Here is a 25197-nt window from a genome sequence, read left to right on the forward strand (position 1 = left end):
AAAAAAAGAAACGGAAATTCTGATGTTTTAAAGGATTTCAAAGTTCGGTGAACGTACCGATACGACAGATACTCGTATCAAGTGACATTGGAGGGAGGAAAGACCTGTAATTTTACTGGCCTAAAACAATTTATCACGTTGATCCACGCGCTATAGAAGCGCGAATGATGGAGCCTCTGAGCCTATTTTTATTCTCCAGGCTGATTCAGCATGGCTTCCATCCATCCAAACAGGCTCGGAAATAATTCGGACTCTGGAGATATCTCAAATCGATCCTGAAAAATTGCTCAGTATAATATAGCACAATATACTCGATGCACATGATGATGGAGGGTTGGAATACATTTGCTAGAGTCTCTGTTGTGGGTGGGATTAGCCCACCCAAGTTGCCAGCGGTCAATTTTGATAATCATGTTACTTCTTGCTATGTAATCAGTTGGTTGTGTATTCGACTTGTAAGGTATCCCTGATCCATTTCTCCACAGCTGAGCATATTCCAGGATGCCACTATGAATGTTCCGATTTTAAACATAGGATCAATCCAAGGTGATCAGGAATTCAGAGTACATAGTCAAATACAAGATCTGGGGTTGGGACGAAGGAGTCCAAGAAGGATCATTTCATAGATCCGAGCATTATTATGATGTGTATGGAGGTGTAACAATATGCAGAAAATACGGGCAGAAATCTGAACGCTAGGAGATCCACTGTGGAGGTGGGCTTGCTGGACTGGTGTAGGCATTGGCGATCGATGTCAATTGACTATCCACAGGTGCAGAATCTGATTCGTCATTGAACTTAAGCGTGGGCCTTGCCTTTCCCAAGGGGGAGCTTAATACCCGCAGCATACCGCACGCTATCCCAGACACTATCCCGAACTTGCACAGGGAGCTTGTGTCCTTTCAAGAACTGGTCGATCAACCACATTCCGACCACAAATTCCTCACGCACCAAAAGTCCAATGTTTTGGTGATCGACTAAATCCCACACTTGCTCCAAAATCATCTCCGGTAGGCGACTGCGGGACCAAATTTCCCGGACTACCAGGTTGAAAACCATATCCGAGGCATTAGGTGGCCATGGCCCGGTTCCACTGGGATCGGGAGGGATGAGAAGCCCTTTATTAGAGGCCCAGACGCCTTCGTAACGTTTGCGTTCCTTCTCGGTAACCTCACGTCGCCAACGCTTACGGTCGCCCTCCTTGTGTTTGTGGGGGTGTTTGTGCAGGGGGTTTCTGTGTTTTCGGTGGTCGGCATCGGTGGGTTTCGGCCTGCCGCGTAGGGTCATCGGCATGCTCTTCGGTGGACTTGGCGTCCTTGGTAGATGACTCTGGGATTGGTGTGCCAAATGTAGAATGGATCGTGCCCCTCGTCGCTGCGGAGGAAGTGGCGGGGGAGCTCTGATAGATGGGGACGCTCGTGCTGATGCCAGGGAGGAGGCAATAATTGCATTGGAAAGGGATTCCTCACTCATGCCAATGGAGTCGTCTATTATGCTGGAGGTGCTTGTCGTATGTGACTGGCTTGATACAGATACCTCGCTCGGTGTCGAGGGTCGGCGTACTGCAACAACTCCATGGTTTCTCATAGACCCTCGTGATGGAGGCACACGCGGTGGAAGCTTGGGTTTCGGCTCATCTGCCGGTAAAGAAGAACCGCGAGACTCTATGGAGGGGCCGGGGCTTGGTTCTCGACTATCCTGATCTTCTAGAGTTGTCCTAGATTGCTGGGGTGAGGAGCGCCCGTAGATAGGCAGATGCGAGTCAGATTTTAAGCCATTTTCGTGCAGCATGCGATCTAAGGGATTATGGCTCCCCTGTATCGAGCGAAGAGGTGTCGGTGCTGGCAGCTGTCGCTTTTCTAGTGAGGGTGGAACCTGGCTCGCGCTTCGTACTGCACCTGCGCCAAGTCTGGCAGTTGTCGGCGGAGCACTGGTGTCCCGTGCAGGGGACCTTGATGCAGCGAGCCGTGCGGCAATTTGGGAGGCCGAGGAGAGAGCGGTGGCTGAACTTCGTCCCCTCACACTTGAAAATGTACTGGCTGGAGGTGACAGTGGTCTGGCCAATCTCCCGATCTTATCCTTTACAGAGCCCACTTCGGGGGCGTCGGATCCAGTCCTCTGATGAGCCAGAGGGCGATAATCGCTTGCCATTACAGCAGTAGCAGAAGATCTAGCCTTCACATTGGGTGAGGAATCCCTGGAGTGTTGGAATGCAAGCGTGGCGCCTTGTAGAGCGTCATTCCGGGCCACACCCAACCGCTGGTTCGCGGAAGCGGCCTCGCCATTCATGGAATCGATTCCCCACAAAAATTGGTAAGTATGCGAGTTATGAGATTTGAAACAAGGACGATATCAAGATGATCGGGATGGTCCTGCGATTTGATTTTTTGAGATGTTTAGGGGGAAATCTCGACGGGAAATGGCCGTGCACGCGACCGTACACGCTTCTTCTACGCGACTATGGTGTGTACCCCTTATAGAGTACACACATAGAATCACGTATCAGTTTGAAATCAAATTCAGATCCTAAATCTTTATGGCCACCTTATTTTATACATGTCTAACAACGTGACGGTACTCGATCATCTCCGCACTATTTACCCCAGACTTTAATTAACCGAGCCGTTGATTCATCCGTTCTCCGCTTTACTTTCCCCCCTCCCCATCTGCATCTGCATCTGCAATGTGATTTATATGTCAGAGTGGCTTGTGGAAATGCCATCCGCTTCTCTGAAGCACAATCGGAGTCATGTCGGGTAAAGACAATCCCGAGGATCCCGAGATTGGAACACCTGGAAGGTCCGAAGTTCGAGATACAGATCAGAATGCAGACGAATTTATTGCCAGTCACATCCAATGCTCAGTGTGTAGCAGTACCTTCCGGCGACCGGAGCATTTGAAGCGACACCTGCGGAGTCACACTAAGGAGAAGCCGTTCGAGTGTGCCCAGTGCGGCCGGCATTTTTCAAGAACGTATGCGCGCGTGGGTTATAGCTATGCTTGCGTCGAATTACACGCTAATCAACCACCAGCGACACCCTTCATCGACATGAGCTGAGTCACCATGCACCAGGGACAGGGGGGAAAGACCGCACCCACCGAATTACTGTCAAAACCTTTCGAGCATGCTTTAGTTGCGCAACTGCCAGAGTAAGATGTAGCGGCGGCGCGCCATGTGGACGGTGCGATACTCGCTCACTCGAATGTCAGTACCCCACACAAAGGCGGTCCAAAACAAAAGACAGGAGAGATTCCGTGCAAGAAGCCGATGCGCAGAATGATAACCTCAGACCCATGCGCCGAGATTTGAACGCAACTTCTAGTCAAAGCCAGTTTTCTATACACCTGCAAAATAAGTCGAGCTTACCCAAAGCTTCGCTCAATGATGTATCATCCACCCCCGGCAGTGATCACACAAAACAAATACCGCGAAATACACACTCCATTTCAGACGCCTCGAATCCTCGTTTCTATCTCCAAAATGAGATCCAAGGGCCGTCTGAAACACTGCCACTAGGTGTTTTCCCTGGAGGTGGCGACCAGACATATGACACTTCGAGCTCCGACATCTCCAAAGTGTTCCACATTGATTCATGCAACAATTTAGACTCTGAGATGAGGGATATACAGCCGGGGATGACCAATCCAGCAGCTAACATTGAAATGACCATGGAAAATAATCCGGAGGTGCCGCTAGAGTTTGATTCCACATTCTTCGATCAATCCATGCTTTCTACCATTAATTGGTTCCCTGGCGAGTTGCTTTCTGGTCCTCCTAATGGCCACGCGCAGTCTACCGGTGGTTCCTCGCATTACAGCCAATCTCTCAGCACAAGTGTCGACTTCTCCCGGGCAGCATGGCAACCGCCAGCTATCAGCGCTGGAAACCCCAATTCTTTGCGACTAGAGCGAGTCTCAAAATCACCCTCTGTGCCTGTTTCTCTGGGAGATAATGTGGGAAGTCCTAATCAATTTTCCCACGGCATAAGCGACCCTTCTCCTCATACCGCATCAGTGCATTCCGTCAAGGGATCAGTGGACTACTGTGCCAATGGTGCGCCAACCAGACTCTCAAGGTACCACACGCCTTGGTCCAGCGAATCCATGGAGCAGATCGATTTTGGCAGACAGCTGCTCATTCAAGATGGCGAACATCGATTCAACTTCCCTAGCATTTCCGAACTACGAACCGATCAGATATCAGAAGAAATAGCCCGGTTCGCACAACGGATTGAAAAATCCACCTTTGATGAGATTTACCAGCATTTTGTTGAACTATGCTGCACTGAAACACCATTTTTTGAGGTGTTTGAATCGGACAAATTTCCCACCGCGGACCAATGCAACCAGTTCATCACATTTTTCTTCAATTCATTTCAGGCTGTTTATCCGATACTACATCTTCGTACATTTGATCCGAATACAAGCCATTGGCTCTTGACTTTGTCGATTATAGTACTTGGCTGCCATGTCTCTCACATCTCCGAGATGGATCAGTGCACGACTGCTTTCCACGAGTTGATTCGGCGGGGCATCTTTCTTGAGGTGAGAAAGGTCCTCTAACCCCAATTCACTGCTTTTCAGCTAATTGTCCTCTCCTCCCAGAAAGAAAAGAGTCGCCCTGGTCAGGCTTCTATTGAGATTTTACAAGCTATGTTGTTCAGTTGCATTGGACTTCTCCATAGTAGGAGCGAGCGAGAAAAGGCCTCGGCGTTGAGCACTTTTGGTGACTTGGTGTCGCTCATGAAAACTTCCCAGTTATTGACACCGATGCGAACAAAATTCAACGAGGCGTCACAGGATGCAGCCTGGGTGTCTTGGATTCAAGATGAGGTCAGAAGACGCACCGGCTATTGCATATGGGTAAGCTTGGTCCAACCATGGAGTCTTTACTTTCATTGACGATGATAGCTTGTGGATTGCACTCTTGCATATTATTTTGATGATCGACCTTTGCTCTCTTTAGATGACGGACAAGCTGCATTGCCCGCGCATGAGAAGCTATGGCAAGCATCCTCCGCAGAGACATGGAAGCCACTGTGGGCGAAGTCATTTGGTATCTCTTACTCAGATCCCTAAACAGACCAAAGTCTAACTTCTATAGCCAACGAGTCGTTATACGACGCAGTTCACATCCTCTACATCGAGAAGAGGGTAGTGTCCGGGATAGGAGAATTCAGTCACATTCTCCTCATCCACGCTCTCTACCACCGAATGTGGGAAGTCGGAGACTACTTCCGCCGCCCACTATCCTTCTGGAACCCGACAGCAAAGAAGCAGCTATGCGACACCGCCATCCCCCCAGGCTCAGTCTGGCTCCCGGGAATCCCCTCGTACTCCAAATGGCGCAACAGCGCATGCGACTGCTTGGACATCCTCCACTGGACCGCCAACAGCACCGTAGCCAAAGCCGCAGGCCTCGAGCACCCAACCATCCTCCACCTCCACACCGCCCGGCTATACCTCCTCGCTCCATTCCGTGAAATGCGCTCTCTTGCAATTTCCCTAGCAACAGAAAAGCAACGCTGGAGCAAACGACACCAGTCCCTCGAGTGGCAATATATCTGGCGCTGGATGAAGCACGACCAATATAAAGCTCGGCTTTCGATCATTCACGCCGGCGTCACTCTTTGGCATATCCGTCGCTACTCAAAAAACGCTTTCCACGAGCCTGTTGCGGCGTTCGTCGCTGTGCTGACGCTGTGGGCGTACGGATCATGTCACCCGCATACATCCCATGAGTCCAGTCCGCGTGCAGAGCCGCTTCACGACCCGAGTCATATTTGTCTTGACCGGCCGAGTGATGATGAGCTTGTGCAGCGTTTTGTGAGGGAGGGTCATGCCATGAGAGGGAATGTTACTGGTGTTGGTGATATATGTGATCTTGAGGGCCCGGAAAGGGTCCTGCGGGTTGGATGTGAGGTGCTTTCCGGCATGACTGCGTGGAGTGTTTCGAAGAAGTTCTTGGCTATATTGACGCGGCTTGCGGATTTGAGCTCGTATCATTCTTCTTGGGAACAGAATCGCCGGCATGATGCTGAGCATGTCTGACTGTTAGCGAGATCTACGGCAATTACACATGTTTCTTCTTCTGTACACTAGTGTTTGTGCTGGTCTTTTCGTCTATTCTCCATATAAATTGGACCTTGGGTCTACAAAAATGGTTTCCGCCTTTCAATCTATTATCTTTGATGTCCTCTGGATTCCATGAATGTGTCGGTTACATAGTTAGCCATAAAATATATCATATCGTGGTCATTTCCACGATGGGCATGGCATGCCTTCCAACCTTGGAAGGTTCCTTCTTCGAGTGCTTCGTGAACTCCTACCACACCCTCACAACCGTAGCTCCTGGACTTGCAACTTCGGTTTTCACCTTCATGGAAGTCAGAGGGAGAACAATAAAGAACATACCAGGTGCCTAACGAATTTTCCGAGTGACAAGTGGCAAGTGACCAACAGTTGTTGTTGTGAAAGCCACATTCTCCGAACAAAGATGCAGACTTGAGCAAGATGTGGAATTTTGGCTTGTTGCGTCAAGTGGCGAAGTGAAGGAAAGAAGAGACAGACCCCTGCACTTTCTATCCTCAGGATAAGATTACCATTGAGAAATGAGTACATCACTCTATAATCTCGGTGTTTGAGTACTAACAAGAACCTCAATTGACGGATTTATTTGGGGCAAATGTGAAAGTTCAAGCATGTATTTTTGATACATACTAAGATTCACGACACGAACATCAACTTCTGTCTCTCTCTCCATTTTGAAGATTTGCCCATGCTATTACTCAAGACAAATTAGAATGGCTAGGCATACTAAGGGTCATCTGATACACACTTTTCAGCCAGTACCTGGTGTGGAAGAATCATAAGAAGAGACGGGTTAAGGTAGGCCCGCTGCATAAAGTAGTACAAAAGCTCGAGAAATACCTACGGCATAAGATAATCTACTTACTTGGTTAGGGTCCGAGCTACTGCGTTTCGACATCTTCAACGTAGAGCTTTGGCAGTCTAATTCGACTATCAATAAAGATAATACCCTTTTCCGGGCAAGTATAGCCACCAATTCAGTAGTGTAGGAGTGCTTTCTTTGAAGTTAGTTGTTATCTAGATTCTCTAAGAAGACACTATGGATTAAATTACGTTGATCTGGCATTGCGACTTATCCGTTAAACCTAGCGTAGACTAAGATCGAGTGCTTAGTTTTGGTGATTGAAAATTCTCGTGACACTTATGAAGAAAAGTCGTGGTATAAGATATGTAAGAATAGCACCCGTGGTAGAAGCCATTATGATTACTATGTAGCTATTTAAATTCTGGGTTCTAATAGCTTTAAAGCTAGGTCCGATAAAGGAGATAGGTATAACTCCGTTCATCTTCACATCAACCGCCTCCTTTTCCGTTAACGCCTGCAAGAAACGGGATGCCATTATCGTTTCATGCAAAGTTCGAGTACATAGTTTTTGGTGGACTTGATGGGAACATACAGGGGACAATGCTTAGTATTAACTAGCAGGAGGATGACTGTGCGTGACTAGTGTGAATATAGCACCAGAGCATCGTAACATCAAGTATCCCGCGGCACACATCTCTAGGCACTGTGCAGCTCACACGTTACTGCTTACAATTAAACCGCCAGATTTCCTATCTATCATCTTCCAAGTCCTAGCATGAGAACATGGTGAGTCCGTGCAAGAACCTCAGGCTTGCTGTCGAGAACGGCGACACTGAAGCAACCATTGAGTTTCTGAACAATGTTCTTACAATGGAGAGCCATCATTTTCGCACTGCTACTATGAACAAGCACAACGGCATTCTAGAGCTGTTCTTGTCACGGAGCTGGGAAATTAATGCTGATATGAGTGACACGGTACCATCGGCGTCAGTGTAAGGGTCAAATCCATAGTGTACCCGATAGGGAAGCTGCCGGTTTTGTACTAGGTACACCTTTGAAGATGTGGGACTTCTCAAGTGGTTCCTAAACCATGGCGCGGACCCAAAGAAGAGGTGCCGTATTCGAAACTGCACGTCATTATCCTATGCAGTCCGGGATGGTCCTTTTAACGCCATCAAGATCCTTTTTGAAAGTGGAGGTCAAGTCCAAGATGGGCAGCTTTTGCATTATGCTGTGATGCGAACCAAAAATGACAGCCACGCAGTGCTAGAGCTCATTTACGATCAAGATTCCGACTATAACAAGCAATGTGTCAACAGAATGATTGACGAGGGAACCCCAGAATATTCTATGAATGAAAGAAGCGGGCTTGGCACTCCAGTACATTACGCCGCCCGATCTGGTTCATAACGGGCATCATGAAATCGAACAAATCTTGACGGACAGGGTGGATGTGGGTATGAGTTTGGCGCTAGGCATTTGAGAACAGGTTGTGATCATGAGAGTGGTAGTTATGTCATTTCTACAAAAGCAGGGAACCCCCATATTCGTCTTCTTTACATTCTTCAATTGTTCCTACAGCACGTCGAGAGATTGTTGTCTTGTCCTACCACAGGCTCTAAACATTCTGCCGAAGATTTTCCGAATCTTCCCAGGTGGAGCCATCGCTTATCTTATCAGCAGTGCAGCCTGAAACCATCTGGAATACATACAACATAGCTACGCAACTTTCAACTTCCACCTCTTGACTTCTCCGGCTAACATGGATTCCGACGAGATCCTAAGTCAGGAGCTCCTGGGGCAAGAGAAAGAAGAAGACATAAAAGCAAAGTGAGCCCCTAACTAATTCATGATACTGAGATTTTGAGTAGATCACTAAGAGCAGTTGACAGATACCCCAATAGACCTCACAACCGGGCCCCGACATTGCCATTTCACGAACTGTACCTTAACCTATTAAATCCACTTAGTGAACTCAAGAAGAAGCTATCAGGGCCTGCTCCAGCTCGCCGAAAAGTTGGTCCCAATGGCAAAGGTGCTGCGAGTCTCAACCCGTTCGAGCGCCGGCGCGATGTGATTGAGCGCTTCATTTCACGGTGGCGCAAGGATGTCGGCAACGACATTTACCCTGCTCTTCGACTGATTCTTCCCGACAAAGATCGCGATCGACCAATGTACGGGATCAAGGAGAAGGCTATCGGGAAGATGCTCGTCAAGATCATGAAGATCAACAAAGAATCAGAAGATGGATACAATCTTCTGAATTGGAAGCTTCCTGGCCAGGGTGCTACAACACGCATGGCGGGTGACTTTGCGGGAAGATGCTTCGATGTTCTCTCGAAGCGGCCCATGCGGACCGAGCCGGGTGACATGACGATCGACGAGGTTAATGAGAAGCTGGATAAGCTATCGGCTGCATCAAAGGAGGATGAACAACTGCCAATCTTGACGGAATTCTACCGGAGGATGAACCCCGAAGAACTTCTGTGGCTCGTCCGCATAATACTTCGGCAGATGAAGGTTGGTGCTACCGAGCGAACACTCTTCGATGTCTGGCATCCCGATGCCGAGAATCTGTACAGCATATCTAGCAGTCTGCGGCGTGTTTGCTGGGAGCTGCATGATCCCAATATCCGGCTTGAGGGAGAGGAGCGTGGCATCGCGTTGATGCAATGCTTCCAGCCGCAGCTGGCCCAATTTCAGATGCATTCATTTGAGAAAATCATTGCTCGTATGAAACCAACAGAAGACGACCACGTCTTTTGGATTGAGGAGAAAATGGATGGTGAGCGTATGCAACTCCATATGGCGCCTGACGATTCGATCCAAGGCGGTCGAAAATTTGGCTTCTGGTCGCGCAAAGCGAAGGAATATACCTATCTATACGGGAACGGAATTTACGATGAGAACGGTGCTCTGACAAGGCATCTAAAAGATGCTTTCGTGGATGGAGTACAGAGCATTATTCTCGACGGCGAAATGATTACCTGGGATCCTGAACAGGACGCCATGGTTCCCTTTGGCACGCTCAAAACCGCGGCCCTGGCGGAACAACGCAATCCGTTCTCAAATGCTCCACGACCCTTGTTCCGTGTTTTTGATATATTACATCTCAATGGGCGCGACCTAACAAAGTATGCCCTTCGTGATCGTCGTAATGCCCTGGAGAAGACTATCCGACCTGTATATCGCCGGTTTGAAATTCACTCTTATGAGGAAGCTACTACCACCACAGAAGTTGAAAAGGCTTTGCGGAAGGTTGTCGCTGAGGCGTCAGAGGGTCTTGTATTGAAGAACCCGCGCTCTCCATATCGACTGAACGAACGCCATGATGACTGGATGAAAGTAAAACCAGACTATATGACCGAATTTGGAGAGTCCCTTGACGTTGTTGTGATTGGCGGATACTATGGTTCAGGTCATCGAGGAGGTGCGCTGTCCAGTTTTCTTTGTGGACTACGAGTCGACGACAGCACACAAGCAGCAGAAAAATGCTGGTCCTTTTGTCGGGTTGGTGGCGGGTTCACAGCAGCTGACTACCAGGAGGTCCGCCATCATACAGAGGGCAAGTGGAAGGTGTGGGATGCGAAAAAGCCTCCGACTAACTTTATCGAACTGGCGGGCGGAGACGCCCAGCATGAACGTCCAGATATGTGGATCAAACCATCCGACTCGATTGTCTTGTGTGCAAAAGCTGCATCTGTCGCAATCAGTGATCAATTTCGCATGGGATTGACGTTGCGCTTCCCTCGCTTTAAGAAATTGCGCAAGGACAAGGACTGGAAAAGCGCGCTCTCGGTTCAGGAGTTTCTTGATCTAAAGTCTAACGCAGAGCAAGAGCATCGGGAGAAGGAGTTCTCTGTTGATAACTCTCGGAAGAAACGAGTGAAGAGGGCCACTAAGAAACCGCTCACCGTTGCCGGGTACGACGATAATATCGATGTCCAGTATCTTGAACCTTCTGGGCATATCTTCGATGAGCTTAACTTCTGTAGGCGGTTTGATCGTGTTCCCTTGCTATCATGTAAAATACTGATATTTTGGCCTAATAGTTGTAATGACCGAGTCGACCAGCCCAGAAAAGAAAACAAAACTTCAACTGGAACAACTCGTGAAGGCTAATGGTGGTAAGATATATCAAACCAAGACAGCTGCGGTAGACACCCTCTGTGTTGCTGATCGGAGTGAGCTTCATTCTTCATGAAAAAAAATGACCCTAAGCTAACGTTTCGGCAGGAACGGTCAAAGTAGCCTCATTACAAAGGAGTGGAGAGCAAAACATCATTCGACCATCTTGGCTTATCGACTGCATCAAGCAGAATGAGATAGATATAGGCCTGCCAGATCTTCTTCTTCCGTTCGAACCACGGTATTCTTTGACAGCTAAAAGAGATACACATGCATGGGGCTGATATTCATCGATTTCTACAGACACATGTTTTTCATGAGAGAGGACGAAGAGGAAGAAGTCGTAGCAAATGTCGACCAATTTATGGACAGCTACGCTCGCGATACAACTGTTGAGGAGCTCAAGGAAGTATGACTACCCTAGCAAAATAACGAGAAATCACCATGGCTTTGGCTAACAGGTATTCGATATAACAGGTATTCAAGCAAATGGAACAAAACCAAGAGCAGCCCGACCATGCCTTGGACCCAGAAACCATTCAGAGAGTCGAGGCTCGCATCCAGGAAAAAATAAATGCTGGTTACACAGTGCCCTGCGGGTGGCTCTTCCGAGGCTTGAAGTTTTACTTCCACTCGAACGGGGATCGGCAGGACGAATCAGCCTCCCAAGAACTGTGGAAGAAGAGCCAACCACTCTACTTGGCTCGCAACACAGCCCGGTTTGCAGGTGCCGAGAGCGCCAGCTCCTTGAAGAGCTCGGGCACCACACATGTGATAGTCGACCCGGAGACTTTGTCGTCAGCGGACATATCATCTCTCCGAAAGTCTCTGGCCGAGAAGCCAGGTGCGAAAATGCCGCATCTTGTTAGTGCGAGCTGGGTGGACGAATGCTGGAAAAATCGCACATTGCTGGATGAAGAGAGTAAGTTCTTCACATGTTTGCCGTATTGTTGGCCGTTTTGGTCGTTCTAACACGCACGATGGTGGCAGGATTCCCGGTTCCGCGATGAACAAGAGCTTCAAATCGCGTGATGAATTATGCAATTCTTTTATTTTCTAATTTACTTGTTCGATGGACATGTCCATGCCTATGCCAAATGAGCGAGTCAAAATCAACACATTCTACGATCATCTGACCTTTCTTGAGCGAGCCAGCGAGGCTATAATAGACTGGAGAAAGACCGGCATAGCCGAAACAATCTACCCCCTTAAATCCACAAATCTTTTCTGACTAGACACTCCGTATCATTTGAACCCTGTGGCTATTATCATGGTCAAAGAGCCCAATACGAGTCGACCAAGACTCATCAGGCCACGCGGGTGATCTCATGTCATACCCACGTGGGATGCGTGACGATTCAGAACGTTCAAAGGCATTCTGATCTTTCCTAAGAGTACGGAGAAAGCATAGCCACCGGATAGGCCTCCATCGTAACGTTCTTAGATGCGCTCTACGAGCATTTTTTTGGATCTGTTTTTTGTCTTCTAGTCGGAAGAGCGAATAATGATTATAAATAGTAGGCAAGGTCTAGGCCGGTTAAGAACAGGTACTTTGACCACAACGCCTACAGTACGTCTTGAAACTGGTGTCACTGGTATAATTGACCATTCTCTCTTGAGCCCAACTACCAAGATATACACTGGTCTACATTGGAAGTTTCTACGGAGTATCGTAGGGCCTGTATCGTCCTTACACAGAACAATCGGCAATGTGTATTCACCTACTTGGATACACTTCTAAACCCCTCGTCCGATGGGTAACCCACGATATACTCCGAACTATCTACATCGCCCCTGGCACAGATACCTATGTAGCCGGCCAAGCGGACCATCCCAAAAAACTTTTCAAATTTACAAACGTTCGGCGTCAATGGGCAGTCTAGATCTAGCGATCTATCTATGCCTCGTCCACTTATAACTTAACTGTGGCTTGGTACGATGAGTCAGAAATTGAATGCATTAAGGATTGGTTCCTCACCACTCCAATTAAAATTTGTAGATAAACTAGGATGAGCCCAATGCATGCTACTCATGCGATGGGATGAAAAGAGTTGTGATACTCAAAAGGGACTGAAGTTCCAAAGACGTGAGAAAAACTTGCCAGTTGCAATAGGGATTCGCCAAGTACGTAAATATCAAAAAGGCATGTAAGGGGGGGTGGATTTTTAGAAGTTAAGGTGGGAATTGTAGCTGTTTAACAACGGCATTGTGTTAGTTTGGTGAGAAACCAAGTTCACTCTTCATGATTTACATGCCTTGGAATCTCGTCAACGTTATACCCTAATTGATTTCATATATAACCTGGAGAAGTCTACGAAAAAGACATTTGAAGACTTCGCGGTTATCTGTAGCACTAGGACTTTCATTGCACCCTAGTATAAAGCTTCCGCATTCGATGGTACCACGTTACCGTGATACTTGAGCCACTGAAAAAGTTATTTCGAATATCAGAGGACCATGATAAGCTACTCCTCTATCAAGCTGTCTTCTACGGTTCAGCAGATGCTGTGCGGCTGCTTTGGGGGCAAAAACGCGTCGACCGTTTATCCCACAATCAGGATGTCAATACGCCACTCCATCTAGCGGTTCGGAGCCGAAGCCGGGAAGTGATGAAATGCAAAGACAAGAGATATCCGCTTCTCTGGTTATCTACAAACCGGTCATGCGACGCGGTCACCGAGAGGCTGCTAGCGGAGAGAGGCGTTGACATCAATTTCATTGGTGGAAACGGCGAGTCCCAAATACCTTCGACTTCTCTGCATCATACCGTGGCGAGAGCAAACACGGTGCTTCTGCAGCGTCATCTCGCAGAGCCAGGAGTTTACCTAAAAGGCCGGACTGGAGGCCAGCCGCCCTTTACCGTACCTTACGCGCACGTACGCATCGATGAGATAGCGGTGGTGCTAAACACGGCAGAGTTGGCATCAATGTGAGCGGGTTGGGAGATCTGCCGATTTGATCGGCGGTGGAATGGAACCACTTGGCGGCGGTGCGTCTCTTAGTCCCTCAGGGTGGGCGCCTGTAGTTTAAACTGAGCATGATAATTGCTCATGACACGGTGCTATGCACAGCCGCACAGGATGAAAACTCGGAGATGGTCCGGGCTCTGCTAAGCCATGGTGAGATCGACCTCAACGTAGAGAATCGTTGATTTCCAGCACTTCTATCACTAGCAGCCAAGGGAGTATATCTATTCGCCGTTGACGTGCTTCTGGCGGGCAGGAGATTATCGCAGGAGTCTGGGAAAAATTCTCACAGCGCTCACAACTCCGTGCGAATAAGGATCCACATCTCGAGGTAATTTCGACAGATAAACCTGAAAGCGATTTAGACTAACCAGTAATATGATGACGAATTGGGTGGTTGAGAGGAGACTCAGGATAGTAGTACTATGAGGCAGTACCTAGATTATTCAGAGAACCAGTACCCGGACGATCCGTGCAACGCAAGAGCTTTGTTGTGTCATATCCTTCGAATCTTCTCGTACTCAGGCAAAGCCCAATTGACCATCCATTCACATTCGAGGATCTGCTTCGCAGAAGAGCGATTCTCAGACCTGAATGTTAGCATTGACTTCAGCATCTTGAAGATAGCATCCCTCTCGGCCGCTTCAATGCGCGGCATCCCTTTCCTCTGTCGAGGCTCCTGCACATCTTGTTCGAGTCTATCCTTCCATGACCGGTAAGGGGCCCGATTGATCGGATTCCCATCTTCCGTGAATCTGCTATGTCGCCCCTCTCATTAGTCCCACCAGTCCGGGGGTAGCATACCGAGTGTATCGACTTGCTCGCAAGTAATGCTATCTTCGGTCGCAAAGATACCGTCAAAAAGTGAGTTCTGACCTATTATCTTTCATGAGGAGCATCCGAGGGACCAGATATCCGATGGGAAGGACAGAGGCTTAGATGGTTCGAAGCGAGCCTCTGGTGGTCGGCTCACAAGCGGAGTGTGGGACTTAAACCTCTGTTCCTTGCTAGGGGAGAAGGCCTCACCAAAATCGCCAAGTAGGATTTTGGCTTCTAGGAGTTTGAGTTTATCACTTGCCTCACCAAGCCAGATTGGAAAAATAGCCCGTGGTGGTATATTCGATGGGAGCGGTTACCTATCAAAATGCCGAATTGCTTCAAATTCCGGTTCTCCATACTTTTTGTACAATGCCTCCACTGAAGGTTGGTTTAGGTCCAATTGTAACTGGAGGAGGATATTTCCAGTATGAAGGTCTCCGTGAATGAATCCCTGTGAGTGGACGTACTCAACCGCAAGGACTAGCTGTGCCGCTAAGGCCCGAGCAACCTCCAATTGGAAAACGCGGTTATATGAAGCATCTTGTGCCTCGGAGAGACTCATCCTTGCCGGGATTGTCACATAACAAGGGTGTATCCTATTCGGTCCTTGGATCTCGAATCTATCTAGTATCGACGGTATCATTGTCTTTTCTAGGCTATTGCTTGAACTTTGTTGCGAGTTAGAAAGTTCCGAAAGGACGTTGAATTCAAGTGGGTTCGAATCCGCAGTACACACTTTGATAGCGACATATTTGCCATCTTTTGATCTCGGGCTAGCCAGATCATCGAATACGTACCGTGACCAAGTTTTTGAACCACTTGATAGCGATTGTGAAGATGATCACCGATAGTCATAGAGTGATAACCTCCCACGCGATAGCTTTCCAGTTTTTCCGCTCCTTCGATGGGCTCATAAAGGTGATGCGAAGAATCGCCATCTTTGGGAGAGTGAGACATCATAACAGCTGTGCAGAAAAAGCCGCGAATTTGATTTTGGTCATGCTGAGTTTGTCTGGCTTTGGTGGAAGTGGAATGAAGATGAGAAAGCAGTAAACGCGTCTGGAAAGGCCGAAATGGGGGTGAGATTAAAGCCCTCATGGTATCGCTGGCTCTAACGCTGAATTTCACTCTTATCAAGACAACCGTTACAAGTTTGGGGCACAAGCCTGTCTCAGCTGCTCCTCGGCGCGTAGGTCATAGGTTCACGTTCGAAGTTGCCAGAAGACATTCGCCAAGGACCCATCGGAATAACCCTCTTCCGGAAGATAATGCCCAAAGAGCAACTGGAGTTTACCCCCGATTTTGTTCGACTAATGTCTGTCGCTAGACGCTTCGCTAGATATTAATGCCACAGCAGCGATTATTGATCTATTGTTGGATTGGAGGCTCAACCTAGCTGTCGACATGAGGACCATAGGATGAGGCATGGGCTTCAGCACCACTATAAAAGCGGGATAGTTTCCAGAGCGACTTTGATCGTTCATTCAATCTTCTTGATGAATACTATATCCCAAACCCGCCTCGTTATTTTCAACTCGATTTGATCAAGCCAAAACCATCAAATAGAACGTCTACTATCAACACTATCAAGTACTACTTTTACGACGGCATGGTCCCAAGGTCCCAGGAGCGTAGACGCCAATTGATCACCTTGGCCGATCAGACTGCAAGAGATAGAGAAAAAGACCCCAAAGCAGTTCTTATCAGACAAGGTGGGGTTTCAAGGCCGCTCATATTTTGTTCTTTATGGAGCTCTCCGGCGGTGTCAATCTGTCTGACTGAGATGTCCGCACATTTTCTGGCAATTCTCGTCGCCCTTCTCCAGTTCCTCGTGTTTGACCTAATTGCAATCTCACTCCACACAGCAACGACCCATGAATTCACGTAGCCTTACATGTAAGAAATCGCATCAGAAATCGCATAAACAGTCCTACAAGACTATAAAACCCCCGAGGCTAAGTCCAATACGGTGTAGTGTTTGAGAAACAATCGAACTTTGTAGGTGCATAATGATACCAATTTTGAGACTAAAGTGTCCTTTGAGATACAGAATTCACATTGTATGTAGCATACTATGCCAGCTAGTTGGAGTTACAAAGCGAAAGGAGCTTGACGTGTTTCAAGATTTGATTGAGTTGAATAGATGTCCCAGGTAGTGATCGAACGATCGATCCGAAAAAAAGAAAAAGCAGCCAGAGAAAAAGCAAGGTGCCGACAAGTTAGAAATGGGGGTATGTAACAAAAGACAGAAAATATCTGCGCCGAGGAGGAAGACCATCCTTATCCAACGCCGCGCTTGCAAAGGAAATCCAAAGATTAAGGAAAAAGAAAACAAAGATGCTTGTAATGAAGTGAAGTGACCAAAAAGAGAGATTTATCAACCCATAGCTTGCGCTCTGCGCTAAGATGGGGTTTCTATCAAAACCTTAACATCAGTGGGCTGAGACGCCCACCCATCGGGCCGGAACGACGTTGTCATCTCCGTCTTCGTATTGTCCTGACAAGTGGAAGTTTGTCTTGCGCGCTGGCAGCCAGATGCGCGCACGGGCAGGGATATCATCGCGTAGTTTGCCGCTACGTCGCATGTTCATCTCGAGAACCACCACGCGCAAGAAATTGCTGTTCTCACGAATTTCGCGCTGGCGTGACATGGATGGTGCTTCCGGGTCGAAAGTGACGTATTTATGGTCCTTGCTTGCGATGTGGAAATGGCTTCGCCGGTTCCCACGGCCACCGGCTCGACGATATGTCTGCATTTGGATCGAGACGGGACACAAATCGGAGGCCTGCGGCTTGTCGTGGGGATGATCATGGTAGACATACATCTCTGCCGGTGACATCAGGGTTGGGTTCATCAGAGATGGATTCAAGTAGCGTCGCAGTGCTGGAGAAGGTGTTTCTTGCATCGGCAAAGGTCGGCGATCATCGGTCATCTCTGGGGTGATGGTGAAAAGAGACCGGGTGAGGAAATCCTCTGGTTGAACGGAAGGGGTGGCAAAAGTCGAGACTGACTGCGCAGCTGATTTGATGGCCCGTAAAGATGCTGTGAGGTTCGATTTAAAAGTAGATCCGAGGCGCCCAAATGATGCAGCTCGCTTTGCGGGTACTATGTCAGGTGCAGCAGGCTCATCGTCGTTCTTGATTTCGATAAATTCAAACTCATCAAGTTCGGTTACAAGCAGAGGATGGTCCAGAGCACACTCCTCGCAGTTTGAGTACCGAGGCTGTCGTCTCTCGGGTGCACTTCTATGACTAGAAGGGCTTGGCAGCGAGGGAAGACTGGACGGCGATCCCAGACAATGGTCTAATGACGGCATCGAATCACTTGATGTTGATCTCACTGAAAGTTGTGAATCGTATTCGGAATCATTGCAAGGCAGGAGTTTCTCGTTGTCGTTATCGGGTGGGCTGAGAAGGATGTCAAGAGGGGAGTAGGCGGCCCCGTCCAGAAAATTTTCCTCTTTCAACTTGATATCTTCCTGCAGCATGCGCCTAAACTCTTCTTCATGATTTCCACGAGGGAGTTTCCGAGGTCTACGGGTGGTCCAGGTTCGTCGAGGGACGGGAATGGCCGTTGCTTCTAACATTGAGGTGAATGACGTAGGGACGGGACGGTCATTGGACGAGCTGGAAGAGAACCGGCGAGAGGATTCCGAGGTTTTAGATAGAGTGCGTGGACGAGTATCTCGACGTGCTGACAGGGTCTGCGAGTCGCGCTTTGGAGGGATTACGACTGGGATAGTGTTGATCGATCCGCGGGTCTCAATGGGAGTAGGGAGATGGAGGCCAGAACAATCCAGCGAGGTGAATGACTTCATCCCAGACTGAAATGGTTGCTGCGGCGGCGCCGAGCTGAATAAAAATGCTCTTGGGACCATCATGTTGACTGCTGTTTCACCACACGACCACAGTTGCTGTCGAGATCTTAACCGGATGAAGCGCTCTGGTCGAGTGTCTGAGCGAGATACATGGATGAAGGACAAAACTGTGGGAAGTAAGAAGCTCCCAGGAATTCAGATGAGAGAGGACCAGCAGCCAATCCGAGGGTGTATGTATTGGCCCAAAGAGATGCAAGGGAAGCGGATAGGACCGTGGGACAAGGGCATGCAGGCACACACGCGAGCAGATAAGGAGAGAAAGGCGATTAGGTCGGAGATTCGAGAGGAAGATGAATAGCAGTTAGAAGGATATGTCAAAAGAGCAGAAAGGAGGAGAATAGGAAGAAATAGAGAAGAGACGTCGAATTCAATTAAGATAGAGATAACGGAGAGAGAAAGTGGTGATCTCAGATAAGCCGTATTGGGCAGGTAAACGCATGTGTAAAGATCACGGGAGACGCAGGACAGTAATTTATTTTTTACAATCTGAATGATTGGTTGTGCGGGGGACAATGCCGGGATCCGGAATGTGTCCGGCCATTGAAACGGTATTACCGTACGTTTAATACGAAATCCTATTACTCAGGGAATATTCCGCCGGTGGAGTCCGGAAAAGGTTTTTTTGGTTGTGACAGACACTATTTGACTTGCAATTTTGTACTCTGCAACGTATGATTAGCTCAATGTAGTAAGACCTACATATGCACTCCGTACATCTTTACATGCAATGGATAGATGTCATTGAAAACGAATCATACCCATCTCAACCGTTCAGATCAGTGTTGAATAACAAGTGTGGACCCTTTAAGGTTGCTTTTAGTGCGGTGCGGGCAGATGCACACATCTTTCTCCCCAGAATAAATACCGAAAATAAAAGGTAAGATCGTTTTTTTTGCGATTTTTTGGTCATTTCGACTGGTCTTGATGATTTGCTTATGATTTTACGGAATCAGCAATGATAAATCGAAATTTTGCATTTTGAGTCACATTGATAGATCGACAGGAACTCCGAAGCTCCTCCGGTTCCCGATTCAAGTGAAAAACATATGGAGCGGGTGGCTGCAGTGTCCCAAACGGTCAAGTCGAAGAGACCCAACGTGGCTAGTGGGCCGCCTTAAGCGAAGATAATAGCATTAACATCAATGATTGCGGTGAGGCCCCTGTTTTCTTCCCTATATTAGTGGCTTGTACGGAGTGATTGTGGCTTAATAATCATCTTTCGTTTCATCGCACTTCCAAGTTTGGACCATTGCTTCCGAAGTACTCCGTACCCCGTCATCAATTACCTATTCAAATATTCGATGTCAACTGTGTTATGCAAACGCTAAGATAGGCCTTGAAAATCAAAACAACAAAAGGACCCACTTATTCCGTGTCACATACAATGTTACCTGAACATGTTATTTCACCCGTTCGAGGGAATTGCATCGATGTGATTTGCAAATATACATCAAAAATGTCCACAATCTCAAAAAGCAAAGCTGAGACGTGGCTGGTGGAGTACCCTTACACGAGGTATACCAAATTTTACCTGCCTTTCTGTGAGGTTAGGCAGTCATACATGGATGGTTTAATTGTGATTTGGTCTTATCTGCGGAGTAGTCGGACTGTTTGGCTTGTGGCCGAACTATCCCGGGTAATGGCCGTCGATTCCCCTTCCATTTTAGTACTCACCTCTTGCCGCTTTTGAATCTTAAGAGTAGATTTGTGCACTGTGTTATCTTGTTTTAAAAAAGGACTAGCTTCCTGATCACGAGTGTTCGTTCTGATGGTATCTGAAAGAATTCATACATCCGTGACCCAACTTTATTCCATAACCGCAAATCGCGTGCTCTAGCAGTCAATCTCCATTCTATACAAGGTCATTGCGTTGAAAATTGCGGTCTTGGTTATCAGACAAATCATCTAGATTGTTAGTCCGTTCTGGTACTCCTGCAACGTATCTGAAGAATTGCACGGTTTACGTTGTGGATCATGGCCCTCAACGATTTTGATTATGTTGTGCAGGCTTGTTATATTAGCTTATTTATGTGATAGTTGTGCTCGGAGAATTCATGGCCCCTCTCCCTAGCGCCCCACACCGTGATCTTTCATCCGTTGGTCATAGCTACTGGAGATGAAACATAGTACGGAGTATGAACAAATTAGGACAGCCCCAGCTATTCCATCTCCGTTGTAGTAGGGCCGTCCCTTTTCTCACCGTTAACACCAACTGGGTACCTATCAACCCCCATCTGCCCAACCTCGTACGGAGTACTCCGTACAGACAAATTCATTGAACCTCCACACCGGAACCTGCGCCTGGAACATCTAATCGATATATTCCAGCAACCTTTTGATTGGAGTTTGAGTGCTTTGCCTTGTCCGCTGTCGTCCTTTTTGTAGAGTTTTCTCATTGCATTTTGTGCTTCTTGGTATCTGTGCCTGTAAATGAAGTACCGCGGCGATAAGTGAGGGCCCCCTAAGAAGTAAAAGCAAGTGGAAGAAAAGGAGGCAAAAGACAACAACCTCCTAGAAACCCAAGACTCAACTTGCTGAACCCCCAACTAACTGCCACGATGGAGAATCAACCCCCTGCAGAAGGATAACCCGCCACACACGCGGAGGCCGCCCAAGGCGGCGCCGGGGGCGACACTAAGCGTGGCACCGGAAGCCTTCAGGGCACACCTGCCACCGAATATGCCGCTGGCCTTCGACCACTTGCCGGCATCATTGCAAAGGTTAGCGGCATATATATAAGGCCCTAACATCCGTTAGGGACCACAATAGTGCTGATAGACATTTACTCCGAGAGAGTCCTCGTTAAAGCGGCATTTCAAACAAGATCCAGGGAAGATCCGGTACAATACACATATGTCACCTCAATCAGTCTATACAACCCGCAAAGTGTTGAATCCCTCAGGCAATATCCGAGACATGTATGAGAGAAAATGTGAGAATCACTTGAATATAAATCGAATGGAGCCTATTATCGACAAAACTTTAATTTTTAGCTTGTAGATGCTGGGACCCACGTGAAGCCATTTGTCAGCCGGTCAAAAATGGACATCCCCGACATCCATCCAGAGGCCAGCGATTACCACATCTTGCGTCGTCCTGCTTGCGCATTCATTAATTTCAAGGGCGTCACCAATCTCTGTTCTTGCCTTTTGCACTGAGCTTGTCCCCACCTCCACTGCGGGTCATTGCGTCATTGCAATCGTGGGGTACACCCTTCCATCTACAATTGCCACCAGGCCTGTGTAGATCTTCAAGTGTAGTGGGTGCGCTGATCTTTCCTTGTTCTAAGGCGCTATCTCAGATCTTAGCGCCTGGTTAAACGGATTGGATCGCCATGGATGGTCCGGGATACTAACATGCCGACATAGCCACTGTGTGCACCCTCGATTTAGCCAGTCACCATGTTCAATTAACGAGCTCTGTACTCTAAAAGATGGACATCAAATGTCGTGGTTTAGACCAGTCACACGTAATCACGACACTAGGCATGCGAAAAGACCCGCGGAGCAACTGTTATACTCACTTGAATCGCACCTGTCCAAATATCTGAAATCATGAGTGCCGAACGTGTTCAACCACCCAAAAGACGATGTGTTAGCACAGCCTGTGTCGCCTGCCGCAAAAGGAAGTCAAAGGTTGGACTCTCATATTCTGATGTCGAGACGTTACATTACTAACATCATCTGCATGTAGTGTGATGGGAACCAGCCCAGCTGTGCAGCTTGCTCCTCAGTATATCATACATGTTGTATGGGTTCGCTTTACAAAGAGAAATATCGACATTGCTAACTCCTCATAGGTGTATATGATCCAAACTCGGATCACCGCCGCAAAGGTGTTTACAAGAAAGATCTCAACACATTGCGGACCCGAGACACCACCCTACAGACATTGATACAGGCAATATTAAACTACAAGGAAGCGGATGCTTTCGAATTAGTACGTCAGATTCGCTCTTGTGATGATCTCGAAGATGTAGCTGCTTCGGTGATCGCCCAAGAGAAAGGGCTCATGACTACGGACCAAGCAGCAAAGCAGTCAACCAGCAATGAGAATATAGCTGAGATAGATCAATTCGAATCCGAGCTGGCCGGCAAGATGAGTGAACTCATGCTTGACGGTTCTCGCAAATTTATTGGAGGTACCTCAAACCTCATCTTCTTGCCGCCAGGCTCCGAGCTGCAGGAGTCTACTTCGATCCAAAAGAACGTCGCGTTCGATGCCGATAATCAAACACATACTGTGAGCCGGTGGACCGAAGTCACAGACGATGATAACCTGATCAGTCATCTGATGACCATGTACTTTACATGGCACTATCCGTTCTTCACTATCCTTTCTAAGGATATGTTCTATCGGGATTACATCCGCGGTGCTTCCAGTTCATACTGCTCTGCATTACTCGTCAATGCTATCCTAGCTCTGGGCTGCCATTTCAGTTTGTGGCAAGGTGCTTTTGATGATCCCCAAAATCTTGCAACAGCGGGAAATCATTTCTTCAAAGAGGCGAAGCGACTCGTAATGAAAAATGACGAGCATGAGAATGCAAAGCTTTGCACTGTCCAGGCATTTGCACTTATGTCTGTCCGAGAGGCGGGATGTGGCCGCGAAGGGAAAGGCTGGGTCTACAGCGGTCTCAGTTTCCGCATGGCCTTTGATCTAGGGTTAAATCTTGATTCGGCAAATCTTGGGGCGCACAGCCTCAGCGACGAAGAGATTGATGCTCGACGGATCACCTTTTGGGGTTGCTATCTCATTGACAAGTCAGTCTCCACTGCCTTGATTATCTTTAATGCCTCTCTAACTCTCTACAGATGCTGGTCAAATTACCTCGGTCGTCAACCCCAGTTGACCTCGACCAACGCTATTGTGCCCAAGTTTGATGTGTTGCCACAAGAGGAAATAGAGTTATGGTCGCCTTACACTGATTCTGGAGTTGGTCACGAGCACACGCAACCATCACGGACCAGGGCTGTCGCACTCCAAATATCCAAACTGTGTGAGATCAGCAGCGATGTACTTGTGTTCTTCTACCATCCAACTGAACTCGAACACTCCCAGTCCAAACAGTCGGAACTGAGGAAATTGAGCGATGTTCACACCCGACTTGAAGCGTGGAAAAATAAACTGCCCAGGGAACTGGTAGCAAAAGAAGGACAGCTACCCCAAGTGCTGGTCATGCAGTAAGTTGACACCTACGCACAAGGTTTTGCCTCAGCTAACTCTTGCCTCAGTATGCTATATCAGCTTCAGATAATTCATTTATATCGACCATTCCTAAAGTATACCAAGGCTAATACTCCACTTCCTTCCCATGTCTCACCTCGCAAGATATGTACGCAGGCTGCTGCGACTGTTTCCAAGATGCTGCGCATATACAAACGCGGATATGGACTGAAACAGATCTGCAACATCGCCGTCTATATTGCCCACACTGCGTGCACTGTCCATCTTCTCAACCTCCCCGACAAAAATGCCCAAAGAGACGTGATACACGGTCTCAAGAATCTCGAAGAAATGGCAGAGGGCTGGCTCTGTGCGCGACGTACCCTCCGCATCCTCGATATCTCCGCAAACAAATGGCAAGTAGAGTTACCACCCGAAGCAATCTCCATCTTTGAACGAACACATAACAAATGGGGATCTTGGGGCTCTTGGGACCAAGCAACCTCTCCCTCAACATCCGACGACTCTCCCATCGCAACCAAGTTACAACCCTCTACAACCTCAAGTCAATTTTCACCGTCTGGGCTCCCATTCCCACAATCTCACACCGAACCTATCGCCATGGTTGATGCACCGATGGGCCCTCAAAATGGACGCCTCGCTGCCGCCCCATTATCGTACCCAACTATGCAAGGAATACATCCACCTCACACCCAACGGCCTGAGTTTGCGCCTCCCGAACCAACCTATCTCCGGCCCCAAATGGCCTACCAATTCACTCCCCTTGCAGGATCCGTTCCAGCTCCCTCCTCTCCTCATCCCAACACGTGGTTTGATGGCTCTGGGACTCAATTCTCACCTCAAAACGCAACGCCGACATCGGTTGCGTCACCCGTGTCTGGGTATGACGGCACCGAAAACTTGGTCGAAGAGAGTCAGGACTGGTGGTCGAGAAATGCTAATGCGTATGGCATTGGCATGGATGGTTGGGGTGGTACTTGGAATACTCAAACCCAGCCTTCTCTCATTCAGTACCAGGAAAGCAACCTCATTTCGGTTGCTCAGCCTTCTAGTTCTGGCGATGAGCATCCTCAAGCCCCCGGGGGGATTTCGACAGTTGGATCGCCCTTGGATCCCGATGACATGAGTGGGTATGGGGGTAGATGGAAATAGTGCTTGGGCTTTGGGGTTTTTGACTTGCGGGAACATGTCCCATTTGATGTTTGATACCACTTTGCGTGGGGGGTTTGTCTTGTGTCAGCGTTTATGGATACGCCATCTACTATTTGTTTTTGTTTCAAATCTCAAGATCAATTTACAGAAGGACATGTAAAAGTGCAAGTAT

The 25197-nt window shown here is 48.1% G+C and overlaps 6 protein-coding genes across 6 annotated transcripts; 3 read left to right on the forward strand and 3 right to left on the reverse strand.

Annotated features, from left to right (window-relative positions):
* Positions 1–798: 798 nt before the first annotated feature.
* On the reverse strand, positions 799–2289 carry Pdw03_8041 (EPS15 homology (EH); the record flags this gene model as incomplete). Its single annotated transcript, XM_014677699.2, has 1 exon — positions 799–2289. One exon carries the CDS (start codon positions 2287–2289, stop codon positions 799–801), a length of 1491 nt encoding a protein of 496 aa, XP_014533185.2.
* Positions 2290–2749: 460 nt separating this feature from the next.
* Pdw03_8042 (Fungal transcriptional regulatory protein, N-terminal) lies at positions 2750–6051 on the forward strand (the record flags this gene model as incomplete). The annotated part of the gene is made up of 6 exons (XM_014677700.2): positions 2750–2973; positions 3033–3150; positions 3211–4545; positions 4606–4863; positions 4912–5056; positions 5105–6051. The coding sequence occupies 6 exons, from the start codon at positions 2750–2752 to the stop codon at positions 6049–6051; spliced, it is 3027 nt and encodes a 1008-aa protein (XP_014533186.2).
* A 2606-nt stretch (positions 6052–8657) lies between these two features.
* On the forward strand, positions 8658–12033 carry Pdw03_8043 (DNA ligase 4; the record flags this gene model as incomplete). The annotated part of the gene is made up of 7 exons (XM_066101839.1): positions 8658–8725; positions 8788–10886; positions 10948–11079; positions 11132–11264; positions 11327–11432; positions 11501–11945; positions 12014–12033. The coding sequence occupies 7 exons, from the start codon at positions 8658–8660 to the stop codon at positions 12031–12033; spliced, it is 3003 nt and encodes a 1000-aa protein (XP_065956922.1).
* Positions 12034–13683: 1650 nt separating this feature from the next.
* Pdw03_8044 (kinase-like domain-containing protein) lies at positions 13684–15370 on the reverse strand (the record flags this gene model as incomplete). The annotated part of the gene is made up of 3 exons (XM_066101840.1): positions 13684–13710; positions 14531–14747; positions 15276–15370. 3 exons carry the CDS (start codon positions 15368–15370, stop codon positions 13684–13686), a joined length of 339 nt encoding a protein of 112 aa, XP_065956923.1.
* Positions 15371–17240: 1870 nt separating this feature from the next.
* Positions 17241–18689, reverse strand: Pdw03_8045 (PLP-dependent transferase; the record flags this gene model as incomplete). The annotated part of the gene is made up of 1 exon (XM_014677705.1): positions 17241–18689. The coding sequence occupies one exon, from the start codon at positions 18687–18689 to the stop codon at positions 17241–17243; it is 1449 nt and encodes a 482-aa protein (XP_014533191.1).
* Positions 18690–22240: 3551 nt separating this feature from the next.
* Pdw03_8046 (C6 transcription factor (NirA), putative) lies at positions 22241–25025 on the forward strand (the record flags this gene model as incomplete). The annotated part of the gene is made up of 5 exons (XM_066101841.1): positions 22241–22321; positions 22380–22434; positions 22486–23449; positions 23501–23869; positions 23921–25025. 5 exons carry the CDS (start codon positions 22241–22243, stop codon positions 25023–25025), a joined length of 2574 nt encoding a protein of 857 aa, XP_065956924.1.
* Positions 25026–25197: the final 172 nt, after the last annotated feature.

Source organism: Penicillium digitatum, chromosome 3, assembly GCF_016767815.1.
Source record: "Penicillium digitatum chromosome 3, complete sequence".
NCBI lineage: Eukaryota > Fungi > Ascomycota > Eurotiomycetes > Eurotiales > Aspergillaceae > Penicillium > Penicillium digitatum.